General features: G+C 39.5%; 1 protein-coding gene across 1 annotated transcript; it reads left to right on the top strand.

The window, feature by feature from the left end:
• The first annotated feature begins 174 nt into the window (after nt 1–174).
• On the top strand, nt 175–11,611 carry LOC139719634 (tubulin alpha-1C chain-like). The gene is made up of 4 exons (XM_071631040.1): nt 175–359; nt 8,112–8,334; nt 9,324–9,472; nt 10,631–11,611. Exons 1-4 carry the CDS (start codon nt 357–359, stop codon nt 11,609–11,611), a joined length of 1,356 nt encoding a protein of 451 aa, XP_071487141.1. The 5' UTR covers nt 175–356.
• The last annotated feature ends 6,517 nt before the right edge of the window (nt 11,612–18,128 follow it).

The following is an 18,128-nucleotide window of genomic DNA, read 5'->3' as shown; positions in this document are numbered from 1 at the left end:
CTTTAAAAATGATTGTCTGTTTAAACTGTCAAGTAAAATGTCGGAACATCAAAGACTACAGTCCAATGCAGCGAGAGCTGCAAGGCCCTCCTCTGCTCACAGAAGGTCCATTGCCTTATAAAACCAGGGAGCGTTGTACGGATAGTTTCATTCCATTCTCTTTGTCGACCGCCCATCACAACGGACCACAAAGAGAGCTACGGGAGAAGAGCCCAACTGGGGAAAGTCTTCATGATTTATAATTATTTTTATGCTCTCATTTGAGCGTGAGATCTCAGGGGTGTATTTCTGACGTAATCAAGTTTGTTTTCTGTTCGTTTGACTCGTTTGACTCGGTGCAGGCTATCATATTCAACATGGTAAGTTACCTGCTTTCATGTTTTATTTCATTATCATTTTGTTCTAAACTTATTTTCTTTCTTTTTTGGAGGGGGGGAGGGGAGGGGGTGGACAGGCCATTGTAAATTTGCTTTATACTGGTGTGCCAAGACATTTTTTTTTTTAAATAAGAACTTGGTTCGAAGAAGAGTATAATAATTGCTATTGAAATAGTTTATACGAGCATGTGCTGAGTAATGAAGATGTAAATGGTCAGGCAAAAAGATTATCATCATAACGTGTAAGATAAGAATAAAGATTTGTATACTAGTACATCAAATGAATCAAAACAGAGTTTTACGTTTCACTTAAGGAGCTTTAAGCAAACACGAAGATATTAAGGTGAGTTAAAATTCCGTGAGAGATAAAAGTGGATAATAAACTCGATAGTAATAACAGTCCTAATGCTTCTCTTTCACGGTTTTCTTTTTCGTTTCCAAGTTACGTAATATCTATATCTATATTTCTATGAGTGCGTGAAGGGGTCTCGACCAGCTACAGCAGAATTATAAGAACCCATTACAGAGGGAAAGAGAGAGAGAGAGAAAGAGAGAAAGAAAGAAAGATAGAGAGAGAGAGAGTTGTGAAATGTTTCATGATTTTTTCAACTATATTAATAACATATTAAGACTTGTTTTGCTAAAGTAACATAAGTAAGAGGGAAAATGCAACTATTTGCATTTTTTTACCTTAATCTCTGTTTCAAAGTTAGTGAAATGTTTATGTTTTTGTCAAAAATTAAATAAAACTTTCAACTAAATTAAATTGAATTTAAAGTTCAATACAGTTTGGAGATATGCTGAGAACGATGCTTAATGCTACCTAGATATGGCCCTTATCACAATGTGTTTTAAGCTCTCTTTCCTTATGTTATTCCAGATAGAAGTGCTATCTTGTCATTCGTATTGCACTGAGCTCGATCGTTCTACCCTATTCATAAACATAATGTATAGTGTTTTGTTGCATATTATATTAATAATTTGGTAAAATGGCAATCATTATGCGATTATGAAAGACATCAAATTCAGGATCTTTAAAAAGGAAATGATCTGAAGCTAATGTCAAGGTGAATGTCGAAAATTCGACTTAGGCATTTGGCCATAGGCCTATATGTTATACAAAATTTCATCATAAAGACATACCCGATAGATAGGTCCCCCCCCCCCCTCTCCCGTACACACATGCACAAATACACACACAAACGCAAATGCATTATCTGGAAAAATAAGCTGAAAAGTACATTATAATCTTATTATAGCTTGATGTGACATTGTTTAAAGGGAAGCTGTCAGTAGACAAAACGAAACAGTCAACCAAAAACAAAACAAACTGACATTTTTTTTTTCATAACGCAAAACCAACGAAAACTTAAATTGGAACAAGATGCGGTGATCTTCACGGCGTTGTTAGCTAGCTTAAGATCTGCGACGCGACCGCTAAGATGACGCTAATTCAGGAAAAATGGGGTTCTGCACAGCTGTTTATGGTTATGGCATCGAAGGGATGCGTCGTCTCAAGTTATAAATATCGTTCGCGTCGCAGAGCCTCGCAGAGCTAAAGCCTGCTAGTGTTGGACGTGGCGACGGAAATTCTAACGGAAGCGTGTCATTGGCGTGTGAGTCACCACGGGAGGGGAAATTCAAGATATGACCTCTGGATATCCATCAAATTACCCGTATTATTTTCTTATGTCTGACCTGAGTTTCCGGAGAAGGAGCCCAAAGTTATTCCACTTGACAACTTCTCCAGCGAGCAGGACTGGAGTCTGTAGAATCCAGGGGCGGATCCAGGGAGGACCGCAACCGGCGCACGCCCCCCCCCCCCTTTATTTTTTGTTGAAACAGAAGAAATAAAAAGAAAAAATGGGGGAGGGGTGCGTGCGCCCCCCTTTAATTTTGTAAACGCGCCCCCTCTTTACGGAATTCCTGGATCCGCCCCTGGAATCTGTCATGTGTTGACACACAAACACACAGTGACACATATCCAGTTATAGGCTCACACTGACACATACAAACAAACGAGGGCGCACACGAATAGACAAAAATACACACAAGCTTTGCAAGTACTATAATGTATAAGATTCTCTCCAAGATGAGGACAGATTTAAATGTGTCAACATTGCTTGAAGATTGGGAATTCGCATAAGATTCGAAGGACTCAAAAAACTATTTCATTAGGAAGTTTAACCGTTCAATTTTGGAAAAATGTTCATCTTTTCATTTCATACTTTTGATAGGATGAGGGAAGGAGAAGAAAATGCGATGAGAATGGAATAGAAGTGAAGTCATCGTTGAGGTGATTTGTAAAAGAAGGATCAAGTGGATAACCGGCGCAGTGACTCAGGAAATAAGTCTAATTCAATTTCAATTCAATTCAATCTTTAATTCGGATTCAATATAATTATAAATATAAAAATACATGTGAATATGAGCAAATTGCACAAAAAGTGTATATTAAAAACAATGGAAACATCGACAAAACAAGGCGAGATTATGAAAAAAAGAAAAAAAAGACAAAAGAAAAAAAAACACGGAAAAAACAGATATAGCACAGGTACATAAAGAACAGAAACGCATTATCATTGTGTGTTTGGTTGATAGGAAAATGGTAGAAAGCCAGAATAGGCTTGTTATGTTGCGCATACCCCGCGTTATCATCAGTATAAAAAATACTTCAAAAAATAAAATGTATAGTTAATCATAAATAACAAAAATATAAACACCATAATTCAATCTGAGCTCCACTTGCAAATGCACTGTAAAGAATTGAGCAACAACAACGTTATATTGCATGTCATCATTAACCATTTTTGTGCCGCATTCATATTGCCTGTCCATAGGTTTGCAGTGTGTGAAATTTGTGCACAATTATTGACTCATTGGTTCAGAAAGGGCTAATGACATACAGCGCTGTTGTGAACAGACGTCCAAATTAATTAATCTATATACGCACAGCCAAAAGGTTTACGCTCTGATTCTAATTACCCGTGTTGGCGATCGATACCAATTGGACTTCTGGAGAGGGGTACTTTGCATACCGTGACGTCACTGAATATTCATCGAGCCTTTTATCGAAGTTTATCGAAATTCAGTTATACTTTATAGTTCTACGTAGACAAAATGTGACATTGAAAGTCATTGCATTAAACGGGATCAAAATAAATTACCACACGTTATGTAAAAAAAAGGGTTGTCCAAATTACTGTAGAGGTCATTCGCTGTAGCCACTTTAGGTGGAAATTATGATGACGGCATTTACTTCTTGGCTAAAACATTTGTAACACACCGAAAATCAAACAGTAAAAACAAAAACTTACGGTTTTTTTGTTGTTTTTTTTTGAAGCGTGATTCGGAATTTATGAGTGTATACCATTGGGTTATACCAAATGTCGTTATGACTAGATATACAGCTTAGGCCTACATGGTTTCTATTTAAGTGAACGTAATTTTAACATAACAATATCTTCTTTGATAATTACTTCACTTATACTTGCCAGTGTATCGAATTGAAAATGATCCGTAGGAATGTATTCGATATAGAATACGGGGAATTATATCAGTATTCTATAGCAGCCTTTGTTGCATTTATTATGTACGATGTTCTGCAATACCCACAGTCGAAACCTTTTTATCAGATCAAGCACAAAGTCAGGTTGTCTCAGGTAGGGGAAACACGCTCAAAGGAGCACAAGACTCTCATTTATGCTCGTGAGTGAAACAGGCAAAATAAAAACAAAGCAAAAGAAACGAAAATGGTTGCCGCTATGCATCCCATGAATCCCACTTGTCCATCCATTTTATTTTTGTACACGATGGAGAGCCTCCATTTTTGGAGAACGGTAGATTTTTTTTTTTTGGTCTTTTTATCCGGTCAACATGTCAAGAATGCTATAAAATCATAAATCATTTTTACAATTATGCTTATTTTTCAATGACGTGTGAAAATGTGTGTTATGCGTTTGGAGGAGTCCTCTCATTTTGTCTGACGTTGAATACATTATGTACATCATGGCCCGAATTCACGAAGGTGGTACAACTGAAGCCATGGTTTAAACCGCAGACAACTTGTGTGGAGCGCCAAGTGTCGCATGGCCTATTTCGTTACGAAATCGGTCATTTCGTCGACGAATCATTTCGTAACGAAATGACAACGTCGACAAACTGATCATTTTGTTAACGAAATGAACATTTCATCAACGAAATGGTCATTTCGTCGACGAAATGACTGATTTCGTTACGAAATAGGCCATGCGACACTTAACGCTGCATACAAATTGTCCATGGTTTCAACCATGGTTTCAATTGTACCACCTTCGTGAATTCGGTGTATCTAGAGTCGCGTTTCCCTTTAAAGCATGACACTTATTTATACATGCGGGTTATCGGTACGGTAGATCTCAGCAACAGCTCAGAGCATTGGCATCCGCCTCCTCCGAAGCTCGGCTCGTCTTTATCATCAGATCTGCTGTGCAACTCCAAAGATTAACATTGATCTATCACATTAAAATCCTGCAACAAAAAAGGGGGGATCTTACAATCATTATCGTGAAAGGTTGAGTAGGGAATAATTTAAGAATATAATTCAGTGTACATATTATGCGCGTAACAGGCGGTAATGGAACGGTTCGTGCCTGTGACCTTTGGGTGTGTGTGTGTTGTAAATATACGAACTTCACGGCAATGCCGAGATAGCCTTACTCAAGGCGGTCTCGGTTATACTCCTCTTTGAAAATGATATTCCCAATGCAGTTCGACATCAGAGCAACTTCCAGGGGTCATTGAGAATATCATATTCGCATGGCAGTCTTGACATTCCAAAAGCAGTTTAGTCAGGAGCGACATGATGAGAGTTTCACTCTCGGACTGCGGACGTTAACCTGCTCGTAACTCCCTGCCGTTCTCGACATCAACATGATAAAAGAATTCACAATGTCTCCTTGAATAGCCTACATTCAGGAGACCAACATCTGTTCCGCGGCTGCTGTTTGCCATTCCTGGAATTTCAATACGTAGGCCTGTATTGAAATCTCGTATTGAAAATAAGGCTTTTGAAAATAGCATATATTTAACTGGTTTATCGTCAAGTTAAGTTGCTTTCGATTTGTACGTTTCAATTTATCTATATTTGTATGACTACAGTAATCACGGCCTCAAGAAGAAGTGCGGATATTGATCCTACATAGTATATTGTGCGTTGGATATAAGATTGAACTTTGGCAAGGCTGGTTAAAGGACAAGCTCACCCAAAAATAATATTGAGTGAAGGCAACAATATTATTAGAACGCATCAGTGAAAGTTTGAGGAAAATCGGACAATCCGTTCAAAGAATTGTTGAAGTTCTTGTGCAGCCTTCGCAGGATGACACGACTACTGACAGTTTGTGATGTCACATTATGCAGGCCTACAACGATACAAAGAAAAAGAACATTCCACAAAATTTCATTTTTTAATTCCCTCGACTTGTTACTGAAACATGTCAAGAATGATGTCGTCCCCCCCCCCCCCCCGCTTTCTAAGAGGTAAGACAAGCACTCTGTCATTTTTCTAGAAATATGAAGGTATGCTGAGTTTTTTTTCATTATTAATTGTTATCTATACGTGACATCACAGACTGAATAGTAGTCTTCTTATCCAGCGATGGCTGCACAGAATCTTTAAGACTTTATAACTGTTGAACGCTCCATTGTCCGATTTTCCTCAAACTTTCATTGATGTCTTCTACATTGCTGCATTCACTCAATCCACACATAGTATACGTTTGGTTGAATTTGTCCTTTAAAGGTGCTGTACAGTACTGGTTGAGGTGGGGATTCATATTTTTTACATTCCTAAGTGAGATAATGAGAAACCTGTTATGAAATATGAAAGAGCACGCAATTTTAAGAAGGATTCAACGTTTATTTGATGAAAATTGGTTTTCAAATGGCTGAGATATCAAAAAAAGTGATAATAATAACTTACAACTTTATTAGGATCTCTTTGTTTCACCTTGTTTTTGGATATCTCAGCCACTTCAAGACCGATTTTCATCAAATAAACTTTTGATACCCCTTAGAATATTGCATGCTCTTTGACATCTCATAGAGTGGTTTCGGAATATCTTGTAAAATTTTAAAAGCTAAATCCTCACCTCGACCAGAACTGTACACACCCTTTAACAATATATGCGTTTGGAGGTGGCTCCGGTTCAAGTTTGAGCAGGATACAAGTCTCGCTGCCAACCTTAATTGCGTACTACTTCCTCATGAGGGAAGACACTCCGAGCGTCAAAGTTGATTTAATATAAAAAAAGACTCAAGAAACACACAAAGAGAGAAGGATGGGGATTTCCATCAAAGTCTGACACGACAAAAGAAGTTTACATGGAATGTTATATTTCAACATGCTTTCGTGTAAGAGTTGCATGGGCCCATGATACGCACATGTGAAAAGAGGATAAATGTCCTTAGTTCGCACATGTCTCATTAGTTTGAACATATATTTATATGTGTCAATTATGTTAGAAATATTTTGTCAATATTCAGGCAACTATAACGCTACCCCTTCTCTTTCTCCAATATTATTCATCCTTGCTAATTATTGCAACTCAAGGAAATGTTAAAGTAAAAGATGCCTTTTTATTATTTTAAGTAACGAAAAGGGATATTTGGTGAAGATTTGTTTGTAAAAGAAATGGACTTGTGAGACTGTGACGTCGTCAACATCTTATTTACTTTGTGTTACTGTGACTGTCATTACTGTTGGGGAGGTTTTGTGAAACTGAAAATTCCATAGCTTTGCATTTCTTTTGGTACAATTGCGGAAATCTTAACGGGTCTATTTGTCCGATTTTATTATATTGATTAAATTCAGTTTGTCATTTCAGATGTACATTGTTTGATGCAAATATTTAATGTACAAGTGGCGCTGTGTGTGTAGCATGTTTGCAGAGAAAATCAAGTAAATCCGAGAGTGCTTTCACCTTTTACAACATTCTGTCGTTTGAGATCAAGAGGACTATACATACTGTCATCTTAGCGCGCTAACGCCCCTGTCGGTTCTGAACGGCCGATTTTGGTCATGAAGAGAATGAATCAGTTCTTCACTGGCCTTTTGAAGTGACCTTTTATGGTCATCCTCTCCTCCTCGAGGAAACGCGCACTATCCATTTGCTATCTGAAGCCAGCGGGCTTGTCTAAATCGCAACATGAACGCTATATCGCTAGAGCACACGCAATGAAATATGTCATATCTATGTTCATATTACTTATAGTATCGGCTCGAGAATTATGGTTCTGTTGACTTGTTCCTCTTTTCTTGAATTCAGCACCCCATAATAGTCCACGAGCAGTCACAGATATCGAAGAAAACGGGATCCGAAGTTCTATATTTATATAAGATATGATACCATGATACCAAAGAAGCTTGTTTGGAAAAGATCCACAGACTATGCACGCTGAAACGCGGTAGGGCTACATGAATATGGGCGGTTTTTTTTCGACAATTCTTAACATCCATACTTCCTCCTTCGTGTGTTCATTGTGTCTTTATCCACGCCGACAATGTTTCCTTAGTTTATTTGCCTATCGCTAATACTTCCTTGAAATGCCATTGTCTGAAGAGAGTCATTTATTTTCGTCATGCAATGCGTGCCACAGACATTATTTAACCCTTCTGTGGATGCCCGTTGTGGAAAGGATTCTTGTTCCGTGCTGGTTATAAAGATCACATTTTCCTTCGTGTCTGTCTTACAGCGTGAATGTATCTCCATCCACGTGGGACAAGCCGGTGTTCAGATCGGCAATGCATGCTGGGAGTTGTACTGTCTGGAGCACGGCATCCAGCCCGATGGTCAGATGCCGAGTGACCACTCCCGTGGCGGAAGCGACGATTCCTTCAACACCTTCTTCAGCGAGACCGGCGCAGGCAAACACGTCCCGCGGGCCGTGTTCGTCGACCTCGAGCCGACCGTCATCGGTACGATTTGTTCTGATCAAGATGCAGTTTTAAATCACTATACTCTTCGCGTAACATAACCCTTTATCGGATATATGTCACAAAGATCATCTAAATTCCATGAATGTTTGAATCGCTGCAATAGCACAGATCAGAATTCTGACAAATATTCCACTACAATCAATTCTAATATGCCATTAATACTTTGGAAAAAAATAAAAGCATAACTGATAGGACTGATACCTCACCTAGCGTTAATAAGAAACGGCAAATTTCACAAAAGACATTTCAGTGATTTTTCTTCAGTATAGAATCTGGCCTAAATGAAAGAAAAACAAAAACACCCCGATCCATTTAGCTTAACAGTTAATCATCTCCCTAATAAAAGAGAAAGTTCGATGTAAAGCCAGGCAAAATGTTTTCCCGAAAAAAAATCCTATAATCCTCGGTGTTTAAGATATATCTAAATTATCTATATTTCACGTGTGTCTTATAGGTATTATAATAATCCAAGACTCTACATTCATGTCCAGCTGAGAGTTAGCACTTCCTCTTTTGCAGCCCTTACAATATTATCGTTTAACCTTTAAGAGGTCGATAGCGTTAGAAACATAATACGTTCCAAATCATATCATTTTCTTTATCTCCCTGTAATCTCACTTTCATATGTACAGCCAGTGGGTGCAGGCGTATTGATCATTCCCATCTTGCAGTATCCAGGTCTACATATGATACTACACATGATCTTAGCCAAAAGGCCGAGAAGCGAAAGCAAAAGGCAAAAAGCAAAAGCAGCAAAAGGCCAAGGTCTGTGGCACATTCGAGATGTTATGAATGACGTTGGAGCAAGTCAATAGTATTTTTATGCTTGTTTATTCTTTCATTGTTGCTTTATAGACGAGGGTCCTAACAAGAGCCGCACAATGCATGTTAAGTGCTTTCAGTTATGTCCTTAAACATTTTCACCTACATTCCATCTACATCAGTCATCTCTTTTATTTCTTTCGCAGATGAAGTCCGTACCGGAACCTACCGCCAGCTGTTCCATCCTGAGCAGCTGATCACTGGCAAGGAGGATGCCGCCAACAACTACGCCCGTGGTCACTACACCGTCGGCAAAGAGCAGATAGATATTGTGCTCGACAGAGTTCGAAAGCTTGTGAGTATTCTATGTATTCTATCAATCTTATATTTAGATGGAATATAACCACCACATGCAAGCAAGTGTTATATACTTTCCTGAGACCATAAATGGGGGCTACAATGATCCTACCCTCCCATTTTTATACATTTGTAGCTGTCTCGAGTTCGTAACGAAGTAAAACTAATAAGAAACTCTTGGTAGCCTCGAGAGTCATGAAGTTATTGGAGGGATAATCTCAAGAACGTTAAAGGACAAGTTCATCTTCATAGACATTTAGGTTGAGTGAATGCAGCAATATTAGTAGAACACATCAGTGAGAGTTTGAGGAAAATCCGACAATCCGTTCAAAAGTTATGAATTTTTAAAGTTTCTGCTCAGTCATGGCTGGATGAGAAGACTACTATAGCTTGTGATGTCACATGAGTACAACGGGATAAAGAAAGTATGAAGAAAATTCACCTTATTTTCACTTATCTCGCATAACAAAAGAACGCTCGACTTCTCTCTTTCAGAAGGCAAGGGGAGTAATATTATCCTTACCGTACATCAGTAACAATTCCAAGAAATGTGCACTTTATTTAAAAAGTAAAATTTTGTGAAATTCTGTTTTTATTTTCATTATATCGTTGTACGCATGTGACATCACACGCTGTAGTAGTCTTCTCATCCAGCAGTAATTGCGCAGATACTTAAAAAATTCATAATCTTTGAACGGATTGTCAGATTTTCCTCAAACTTTCACTGATGTGTTCTACTAATATTGTTGCATTCACTCAATCCACATGTACATGAAGGTGGACTTGTCCTTTAAAGACAGATTTGATTTGCAGATTGTCATCTTGGGGGGGGGGGCAGTGAAGAGAGAAGGACGAGAGTGTGACAATTAAGGGATTGAACAGGAAGAGTGGGAGTTTTATAGGGGTAAGGTAGACAGGATAGGGAAAGACAAGGGGATGGAGGTCTCCTCCCTCGACAGAGCAATGTCGTAAAAATCACAGTGTCGTAACTCTTACTGAAGGTCAATAAAGCAATGCTCTTGAAATTTTCAAGTTTCCTCGGGGAGCAGCAGGAATATAAATGGCTTGATAGATATATATTGATAGAGAAAGACAAAGATATTTTAGAGAACATGATCGTTTGTATCAAAACTTTTTTTACCCCTGTCACTAATAGGCAGACCAGTGCACCGGTCTTCAGGGATTCCTCATCTTCCACAGCTTCGGCGGTGGAACCGGCTCTGGCTTCACCTCTCTGCTCATGGAGCGACTCTCCGTCGACTACGGAAAGAAGTCCAAGCTCGAATTCTCCATATACCCGGCGCCTCAGATCGCCTCGGCCGTCGTTGAACCATACAACTCAATCTTGACCACTCACACGACGCTGGAGCACTCTGACTGCGCCTTCATGGTCGACAATGAAGCCATCTACGACATCTGTCGGCGCAACCTCGACATCGAGCGTCCGACGTATACCAATCTTAACCGTCTCATTGCGCAAGTCGTGTCTTCAATCACAGCGTCTTTGCGTTTCGACGGTGCGCTCAACGTGGACCTGACTGAGTTCCAGACCAACTTGGTGCCGTATCCTCGCATCCACTTCCCACTTGCGACATACTCTCCGGTCATCTCTGCCGAGAAGGCCTACCATGAGCAGCTGACCGTTGCCGAGATTACCAACGCCTGCTTCGAGGCCGCCAACCAGATGGTGAAATGTGATCCTCGTCACGGCAAGTACATGGCCTGCTGTCTGCTGTACCGTGGTGACGTCGTCCCCAAGGATGTCAACGCTGCCATTGCTACCATCAAGACCAAGCGCACCATCCAGTTCGTCGACTGGTGCCCAACTGGTTTCAAGGTCGGCATCAACTACCAGCCACCGACCGTTGTGCCGGGTGGCGATCTGGCCAAGGTCCAGCGTGCCGTGTGCATGCTGAGCAACACCACGGCCATCGCCGAGGCCTGGGCTCGTCTGGACCACAAGTTCGATCTGATGTACGCCAAGCGTGCCTTCGTCCACTGGTACGTGGGAGAGGGTATGGAAGAGGGAGAATTCTCCGAGGCCCGTGAAGACATGGCAGCCTTGGAGAAAGACTACGAAGAGGTCGGCATGGACTCCGTCGATCCGAACGACGAGGATGAACAAGAGGAATACTAATCTGATAGAGGGACAATGCCAAACAAAGATCAAATTATTTCCACCTTTCTTTCTTATTGATGTAACCAGGAGTTAGGTTTCCTCTTATGTTTAAAGCGACCACTAAAACATTGAAGCCACCACTAAAACATAAACCTTCTGCGTTTCACTCCACCGTGCAGTTACGTAGTTAACCTTCGTAGACCTCCTATTCCATCTCAAGGCAGACTATATATCAATTTCACGAGTAATATAGTTGACATAGCAATGAATACAAATAGTTATCTGTACCTCGCGGTACATCCTCATTACTAAACTTGTTTACAGAACCATAGGCGCTTTGCCACAATAACTTTCATAAACTTTGACACCTTTGAAAGGCCATACTGTCAATGAACGACGTTCTGCCAGCCGTTTCAATGAAAATATTGGATGTAACAACTTGCATATATCACAGTTTGTACATTCTTCTTTCTCTAGAATAAAAATTAACAAACATGGGTAGGTATAACTCATATTTTACGGCGTGAAAATAATGAAATCACAAAGTATCGAAATACAGGCCTACCGTCAAATTTCGAATACACCCAAAGATATTCATTTAACTATTTGAAGCCCTTGTAAAATCTTCGTCTTCTGGCAAAGTTGTCTCATACGATACTGCCAATGAACATTTCATTAAGTATAGGAGCAAGTGTGACAACGATCTTTGTGCAAGATCCCATCGATATATTATACTTCAGGGTAAACATTACGAGTATGTGCATTATAATTTCTTACATTGTGCAAGATATTTTCGGAAATGCAATAAAACGGATCTAGTAAACACTTTAATGTTTGACGAATATTCTTAATGATACTTTCATGTCCCACATAGAGCCGGTTCCAGCCGATTCCATCTTTAACGCTTACGGACAATGTTCCGCTGAATGATGCTAAGTATTTCACTGTGTCTGCTGTACAAGTCGTATCACCATTCTTCGCTGAAGCTCCCGACATCTGTGTGTGCGCACATGTGCCACTTGAGGGCGTGATTGTAATTTTGCCGGCGTCAGCTCGTCATTGTCACGGCGGCCCTCGTGAAACGTGTCTCGAGGCAGCACTTACCGAGCAGGCAACAACATCGTTAAAGGGACTGTACAGTACTGGTTGAGGTGGGGATTCAGGTTTACAACATTAATAAGTGAGATAAGGAGAAACCTCTTATGAAATATGAAAGAGCATGTAATTCTATGAGGAATTCAACGTTTATTTGATGAAAATTGGTTTTAAAATGGCTGAGATATAAAAAAAGCAATTCTCATAAAGTGTGGGACCCACAATTTGTTACGATGGCTTTGTTTAATTTGTTTTTGGACATTACAGTCATTCCAAACCCAATTTTCATCAAATAAACTTTGAATTCTCTTAAAATGGTTACTCTGTATTATATCATAAGTGTTTTCTTGGTATCTCGCAAAAATTTAAAAGCCTAATTTTCATCTCCACCAATACTGTACTATCCCTTTAACCCTTCGGCCCCGAACGTCGGCGACTGCACGTCCTGTACACGGTTCTGTGTTTGTGCGTTGTTAGTGTGTGTGTGTGTGTGTGTGTGTGACGGTGTTTCTTTGAGTTTTCATGAGTGTGCGTGTGAGATGTGGGTATGTGAAAATGGACGCCTTTATCATCATTGTACAACATTTAGGAGTTTAGCGTCACCGCGTCCTCCAGAGAGTAAAAGCACGCCGAGAAAAGTTTGACACGGCTTATGATATTTTGGGTGCTAAAGTGTTAAACAGTATGTAATCGCTCCAAGCAAACGACAGTATTCCATAATGGCAGAAAATATTGCCATTTTCTTTGTGACTTATTAATTCTCCCCACGTTCCGCTGAAATAACGAAAACAAAAATAACAACAGTTAACCTTGTGACTGTGGTGTATGTTGGAAAGTAGGTCAGGCAGGTGATATATTGTGACGTTGTTGTCAGTGAAATAAATCGTCATGTATCTCATTTTATTAAAGCAGAAGAGTCTGCTTTGATTAGAACCTCGTTTGATTGAAGTAGACAAAACAGGGTGTATTCGTCGCTTACAATTCCTCACGTCAATGACATCGCAAAGGCAAAACAACAACAAAATTGCATGAAGTATAGTTCCCCTTTAAATACTTCCCGAAAAGTATCAAACAAACATAGAATCAAGTTAGCAACAGGAAAAAAACACAAAATGATACAGATGCAAATGAGTTCATGTGGTTGCTATGAAAATGAAGTAAATAGCTAGCTAGTTGCTGGCACGTCTTCGTGAATGTGAATTATTCATGACGTGAATTTCGCTCGACGAAGTGTAATCATCATGGGCAAAGAGGGTGCCTCTCATCCAATACTTGCTAGTATGCGGTACTGCTTGAGTAGCGCATTTCTTACCTCTAGGCCAAACAAAGCAAACTAGTCAGAGGTTATAAGCAAGCGGTTGGTAGTGGTGGAGGTCCAGTTTATTGAGTGAAAGAACAGCCAAGCCATTAATATTCTTTTGATTATGATGACTACGAGACGATGGTAAGAGTAGCAATGCTGCCACAACCATACCGACGCAACGTGGAAGTACACATCATCAGTGTCGTTGTCGATGATGAAGATGATATTCATGATGATGATGATGACGAAGACGTTCTTAAAGTTGGTGATGATTAGAATATTCAAAAAGATTTTAAAAAAAACAGTGTGACATTAATGCTTTTGAGACATGGAGAAAACGTCCATGCATTTGTACAAGAATATTTCATTGTCTCACTCTCAATATCAAAGAACTGCAAAGGTAAATACTGTAATGGTAAGTGTAGATAGATAAGGCGTGTATAAAAAGCAGCGGAACACGAGTTTCCCCAGCTCCATTCACCCGTTTTTAATCCTAAACATTCCATCCACGTGGGTTTCGAACCCTAAAATCGTCTCTAGTGTTATTCGTACACAGCGTCTATTTCGTGGCGATTTTCGGAGGTGCCTTGATGAAACATATTAATCGCAACCATTTTTTTTTCAAACTGACTCTGTCATCCTATAGCAACGAAATTTCATTGGATTAGTGCATGCATGAGCATGCCGTATAATTGCTAAATGGCGTTGATGTTGACCCCTTAGAATGCTGAAGGTACTAATCCGTGCCAATGGACAATCCATGCAGGGACGACCTATCGAGTTACATTCAAAGGGGTCAACAAGGGTCATAGACCGATCTCCAAAGCCATAAAAAAAAATCTCCCTGACCTACTTTGTATTTATAGTAATCACGATTAAAAAATAGTAATAATAACCAATTCAAACCGCTAACACGATATGTGCAGGCGATAGTGTAATATTCAGACACTGTTTTCTCTCGACGGAGTCGAATTAACGTCACTCTCAAAGAAAAAAAAATCGATAATCTGACCAACATTAACAATGTGTACCTGTTGTATTGGGTGCACGTCACGAGACCGACACCCACGAGTCGTACATCCCACGAGTCATACAGCTCACAAGTCATACAGCCCATGAGTTATGCAGCTCACGAGTCATACAGCCCGTCAGTTTGACACTAAGCTTACAAGGCCCACGAGCCCGTGTTGTATCTGTCGAACTCGTGGGCTGTTTTTACCAAGTGTCGAACTCATGGGCTGTATGACTCGTGAGCTGTATGACTCATGGACCTGTTTTCAATGTCGAACTCGTGGGCTGTATGATTCGTGGGTGTCGGTCTAGTGGGATGACCCCGTTGTATTGAATGTCTTTACAAGTTCACCAATAATCATCTTCCGACTGTTACAGCGAAGCGGACGAGACGTCAAAATGATCATTCAGAATAGAGGACTGATTTTGACGTATTATACCAATTCTTGTCATCATCACTTTTTAATTACTTCACTCAAAATCATGCTCAATTCTGGATAGTTTGGATAGTTATAATCAATTAGCCGAGTTTTCACACTTTCGAAGCCTCGTTCAATTGCCGACATGACCAGATATTGAAAGCTTTTCTGCATATCAACGTATCGACTTAAAACACGTGATGTTGTTGTGGTATACCATTGGACAGATATTAAGGTACATGCTGTTAATTACTGCACTTTGCAACAAGAAGTTGTGGGCCAACTTGACAATTTTTGCACAATTCTCTATATGCCTCGCTTCTTTCATTCATTGTTTGCCACATGGATTGAGATCAGTGTAAAAATGACATTATCAGATTACTCTTATTAGCATGTTTATGACAACTCTTATTAGCATGTTTAGAAGCACGGTAAGACGGGTCAAATCGTAATTCAGCCTTTATCCCAATTAAGTTATTCAAGGAGAATTTTCATACTTCATCAAGCAAACTGCTCCTTAGAACGGGGTCAGAGAACCATTTTTTTTTTCATTACAAACATTACACAAGGAACATCAGATCAATGAAATAAAACGACCAAGGTAAAGCAAAATGCACATTTGAAGTAAGCCCATGCATTTATCTTACATGATGACAAACGCCGTCACGAGGCGTATTATATTGTTTCCTTGTTTCCCACACATGCGTGTCTTCGCCTGTAAAGCAGTGTTTCAACTTGCCGTCTGGTATTTGCACGATCTCTTTATAATGTCTTTAAATATTACTGAACAGTATAGATTCACACTAATGTTACACAGTATGTTCATGCCACGCACCGGTTCCCCCAGTCGGTATATTAAAAAGGACGTCCTTGAGCGACAAGAGAGTAGAGTTGAGAGCTACAATACCGTGTGGGAATGTTTTCCATGTCAGCGTGGCTCCTTTGACTGCAGACCGCTGTGCGCAGCAAGATGTGAAAAGTTCCCATCACAGTTCGCAACGTAACTAAAATGGTTGCTTTTTTAATTAATAGGTCACCTGACAGCCATCTAATGTTGACTTCCACCGATCCGTATAGGTTTACAAATCGCAAATTCTAGACTTTTAAAAAAAAATCAAAATGTGTATTTGCAGATTATTTGATAATTCTGTGCAAGATTAATTTTTCGTGCAGACGGTAATAAGATAACAACACTCTGGACTGCCTTCCGTGATGTCATCAACAGTAAAATCAGATGAAGTAGGGGCCACAATGGCTAAAATTTTAGACACCTTTGACTATATCTAATGCACATATTTCACAGTTGCAGGACAGGCCTGGGTTCATAGAATAACACTTTAGAACCTTTCAATTATGACGGTCATTGTTATGTACCATTGTAGGCAATGTCCCAGGAATGAACAGGTGTGGCAGGGTTACAGCTCGGTATTCCGAAGGTAATTCGTTATTCCGAAGGTAATTCGTTATTCCGAAGGCTCTTCAGTCCGAAGATTCGTTATTCCGAAGGTTCGTTATCCCGAATTTCATTTTCGGATCAACAAATCTTCGGAATAACGAACCTTCGGAATAACGCCACAAATGTTCGGATTAACGAACCACTAGGTACAGGGAATTTGTGTGTTTCGGATTAAGGAACCTTTCGGAATAACGAACCTTCGGAATAACAGCACCCGTGTGGCAGTATAGGCCCCTATACTGCACAGTTCACTCCCGTTGTAACGAGCACGGTTGTAACGAAATATTCGTTGCAACGAAGTAAAAATTCGGGTCAAAAGAATATTATCTATAGGCCTATACATTTATGTACTTTACTTGTTAGGCTATAATAATGACAATAATGATGATGATAATGATAATGATAATGATGATGATAACAATAATAATAATAATAATAATAATAATAATAATAATAACAATAATAATAATGATAATAAAAATAATAAAGCAGCTGGTCCCGAGGTCTGCGTTAAAATGGGAGTGTATACTCTATGCGAATCTTGTTATAAATTATAGTGAGCCGGTGCACCTGGTTATTGCACGATGCGTACCTTGCATAAGTTATTGTTAAAATGCTTATTTCAGCTGACTTAATTTATTTCTGATTACGTCACCTAAAGCAAAACAAAAATGAGGAGTATGGAGATTAGCGGGTGCAAAAAAAAATTGAAGTGATAACATTTGATGCACGTTTCTATCAAAGAATTCCTGACTCAAGACCTAATTCACAGTAACAGTGATCATCATGGACACAGAACCAGAATTGGATGTTAGGGGGTCTTTTAAGATGAATCTTATTTCTTTCTTAGCAGTGTTTATCTGGATAGGTAGCCTACAAGTAGCACACAACCACACACACACACACACACACACACACACACACACACACACACGTAGACGCACACAGCATGGACGATGAACATGACTTACGATGTCAGAAGAACATATAAATGACAATTTTCACTTGAAATCTTTCATGCTTTTTATCTGGTTAGAGATGAAAGCATAACATAACTGTATTTCTATCTATAATGCCAGAATGTAATTATATATGTTTGTACACACACACACATACATGCATATATGCATACATATACAGTGCATGCAGTGTATGGTATAGTATGCCATTTTAACGTTGAAAGTTAAGCCTTTGATATAAAGGTATATCGTCATTTGATTAAGAACAGAGACAGGTAACGATTTATTTTGT

Source organism: Diadema antillarum, unplaced genomic scaffold (assembly GCF_040938485.1).
Source record: "Diadema antillarum isolate AM-2024a unplaced genomic scaffold, OU_Dant_1.0 scf00000112, whole genome shotgun sequence".
Taxonomy (NCBI): Eukaryota; Metazoa; Echinodermata; class Echinoidea; order Diadematoida; family Diadematidae; genus Diadema; species Diadema antillarum.
This window is presented reverse-complemented; position numbering and strand designations above follow the sequence as displayed.